The sequence below is a fragment of the Hemitrygon akajei genome, chromosome 11, assembly GCF_048418815.1.
Source record: "Hemitrygon akajei chromosome 11, sHemAka1.3, whole genome shotgun sequence".
NCBI classification, from domain to species: domain Eukaryota; kingdom Metazoa; phylum Chordata; class Chondrichthyes; order Myliobatiformes; family Dasyatidae; genus Hemitrygon; species Hemitrygon akajei.
In genome coordinates, this window is record NC_133134.1 from 66,426,088 (window position 1) to 66,429,585 (window position 3,498).

The 3,498-nt window shown below is 51.2% G+C and overlaps 1 protein-coding gene across 1 annotated transcript; it reads left to right on the plus strand.

The window, feature by feature from the left end:
• The first annotated feature begins 226 nt into the window (after positions 1-226).
• LOC140735667 (protein ELFN1-like) lies at positions 227-3,183 on the plus strand. Its single transcript, XM_073060991.1, has one exon. It carries the CDS (start codon positions 227-229, stop codon positions 2,594-2,596), a length of 2,370 nt encoding a protein of 789 aa, XP_072917092.1. The 3' UTR covers positions 2,597-3,183.
• Positions 3,184-3,498: the final 315 nt, after the last annotated feature.

Sequence of the window (3,498 nt, forward strand, 5' to 3'; positions counted from 1 at the left end):
TCCAGAACGGCGGATGAAATTATTTGAAGCGATGTTCTGGGAGAACACAGCGAGCAAAGGCGAACGAGGAGCTGAGGAATGGACGGGGAAATAATGGCAGTTCAGTCCTAACCCTAGAGGTTCAGGAGTGCATCACCCTGCAGGTCAACAAAATTCTTCCTCTGCACTAGTTTGGCATTTGGTGCTCTCAAAAGTCCTTGCCCACAAACCCCTGGAGCATTAGGGGATGGCTCTACACAGCCTTGGTCTCTGGATCTGCCTTGCCTCCTTGATGAATGCTGTTGGTGTTTCTGGTGACTGCTGGCTCATTGAAGGAGAGAAAGGATTTGTCTGGTTAGCAATCTGCAGCCAGAACCAACCTCCTTACGAATCCATTCCTCAGCACATCAACAGCACCATCGTTGACCTCCGCCTGAATGAGAACAAGATCAGAAGCGTCCAGTACTCTTCGCTCAATAGGTTTGGCAACCTGACCGAACTCAATCTGACCAAAAACCAGATTTCCTACATTGAGGATGGAGCCTTTTCTGCACAGTACAACCTGCGCGTCCTACAGCTGGGGTTCAACAAGCTCCGGAACATCACTGAGGGGATCCTGCGGGGTCTCGGCAGGCTGGAGTACCTGTATCTCCAGGCCAACCTCATAGAGGTGGTGAGTCCTAATTCCTTCTGGGAGTGCCCGAACGTGATGAACATTGACTTGTCCATGAATCGGCTGCAGTCACTGGAAAGTTCCACCTTCCTGGGACTTAGCAAACTCTCGACGTGTGAACTCTACGGCAACCCGTTTGACTGTTCCTGCCCACTGCTGGGCTTCCTCAAGTGGCTGGTGCAGTTTAACAACACCACTAGGAACTATGACCGCACTCAGTGCACGACTCCGGCCGAGTTTGCTGGTAGCCCGTTGCTGGGACAGGGTCAGTTTGGCTCCGAGGATGCACTGAGCTCCCTGCTTCTCCTGTGCAATGAGGAGTTCCACTCCCTCGACCCCAGGTTCCTCTTCACGCAAAAACCCACGGCCACCACTGCCACTTCCGAGAGCCCGTGCGAGGCCGAGGACTGTCCATCGGGCGAGGAGTCCACCCCGCTGATCTCCTTCCAGACGCCAGTCATCACGATGGATGTGACGCCGGAGCTAAAGCTGAAGGAGGTGTCGTACAACACGGTCACCCTACTGGTCCGCAGTCCGTCCTCCGCCGCCATGCCCAGCCTCCTGGTTCAGTACAGCAACAGTGCGTCCAAGGATGTGAAGAGCCTCGACACGCAGGAAGAGGAGATCAAAGTGGAAGAGTTAGCCCCCAACACCAACTACACCTACTGCGTGGCCTCCGTGCGCAACTCCCTGCGCTATAACCAGACGTGCATCAGCTTCTCCACCAGGGCTAGGATCAGAAGCAAACCACTACCGGCCCCTTCCAGCACCACGCACTACATCATGACCATCCTGGGCTGCCTGTTGGGAGCTGCAATCCTCCTCAGTGTGATCTACTACTGTCTCCGGAAGAAGAAGGAAGAGCGGGTGAAGGACAAAAGACCAGGAGACGCAAAGAAGACAATCATTGAACTTAAATACGCCCCGGAGTTGGAGACAATCACTATTACCCAGATGGCGCAGAAACCTCCACCCCCTTCCGATATCATGTCTTCTAGGTTACCGTTCCTGCCCTCGCCAAGGGCATTGGACGAGTACGATGTGCAGGAGGAACTCGACAGTCCCAACACCAGCAGGGGTAGCTATATGGATGTGAGGACAGGTGAACATCCGTACCACCGGGACATCCTGGAGAGTATGTTCGCAGAGAGCCACGACTCGGCGACCGAGATCTCCACCATAGCCAAGGAGGTGGACCAGGTCAACCTCATCATTAATAACTGCATCGACGCTCTACAGACCGAGAGCAGCTCGTTCCGCGGACCCGGATCCGGTCCTTCTATGGAATCACAAGGCTTCTTGAGGGCCGATCAAGCCCTGGGCAAATCGGGCTTCCTGTCGCCGGTGTACCGGGAGAGTTACCACCCACTAAAGAGGCACAGCAGCGTGGACGCTGCGCCCAGGTGTCCCAGCAACGCGTCCAACTGCTCGGTGCGCAGCCCCCGGTCGGTGCGCTCCGACATCTATGCTTGCCCCAGGTACAAGCCGGAAAATAAATATATTGAAAGGACCTCTCCGGCACGTAGTGCCGTCCTGAGCGCGACTCCGTGCCGAATTGGGAGAGTAGAAGCGGGCCAAATGCAAACCAACAGTGACCACCCTCACCTCTATGCCGGCTTGCATCCCGGGGAGAAAAAGCAAGCCAGGAGTCCAAGCCCCTGTGTCATCGAAGCGCCGCCGCGATCTCGCTCCCGCAGGAACCTGGCCTACACTCAGTTCTCCCCCCAGTACCACAGCGTCAGCTACGCCTCCAGCCCCGAGTACTCCAGCAAACCCTCCAAGGGCGTGTGGGAGCGCTACAAACCGCACGAGAAGTGGCACAGGCAGGAGGAATACCTGGCGGCCGGGTACGCGCTGAGAAAGAAAGTCCAGTTCGCAACCGATGAGGATTTGCATGATATTCTAGATTACTGGAAAGGGGTTTCCAGCCAACATAAATCCTGATCCCTAATTTGCCGGGACTACATTGGGCACAACAATGGAAAAGTTCAAAGTGTCTCTTTTTTATTGGAAAGAAAATATTGTTGAAATTGGTATCTAAAATGTGTAAAGGAATTCTTTACAAATATATATTATATGTACACAAACATGCATATATATAGATATATATGTATATATACATGTGTGTATGTATATATATACATATATAAAAGAATATAATATATATTTATGAAGATAGACGGATGGAGATAAGGACACCCAGAAGCCTTGGAATATCAGATATTATTTATCGCATGACTCTATCCTGTGACTGTGACTCACTGTGGTGTACATGGGGCATTGATCGTTGTACAGTGCACACTGTGACTGGACTGTACTGTGTCATTGTAGCTCACACGCTGCTCACACCCTGCATTGTACAGTAATATTTACCAGTAAAAACACCTCCTCCCTGCAGTTATGTACAGATAAATTTCTATATTTGCAATGATGTTTCTGGGTTTTTCCGCCTGTTTGTATCAGGTTTTAATCGCGGGTTTTACAGAGCAGTTGTTTGATGTCCACTGACCACAAGCATTGGATAAAATTGGACTGGCAAAAAAAAACACGAACTGAATGGTTTCTTCTGTCGCGCTCCCGCTGGGCCAACCCGCCGGCTTTCTCAATGAGACGGAAGTCTGCACTGCCAACAGGTACACAGGGGAAAAAAAGCAGTGAGGCTAGAGAAAGGAGAAAGAGAGAAAGTTTGAGATAAAAGAAACATTTATAAAACACTGATATTTTGACAGTGCTTCTGCAGGGAGGTCTAGGTCAACTTTATTGTTGTCATGGGCATAGAAAACATACACAAGTTATACAGTGTACAGTGACTCATAAAAGTATTCAGCCCCCAACCCTTTGTTCAC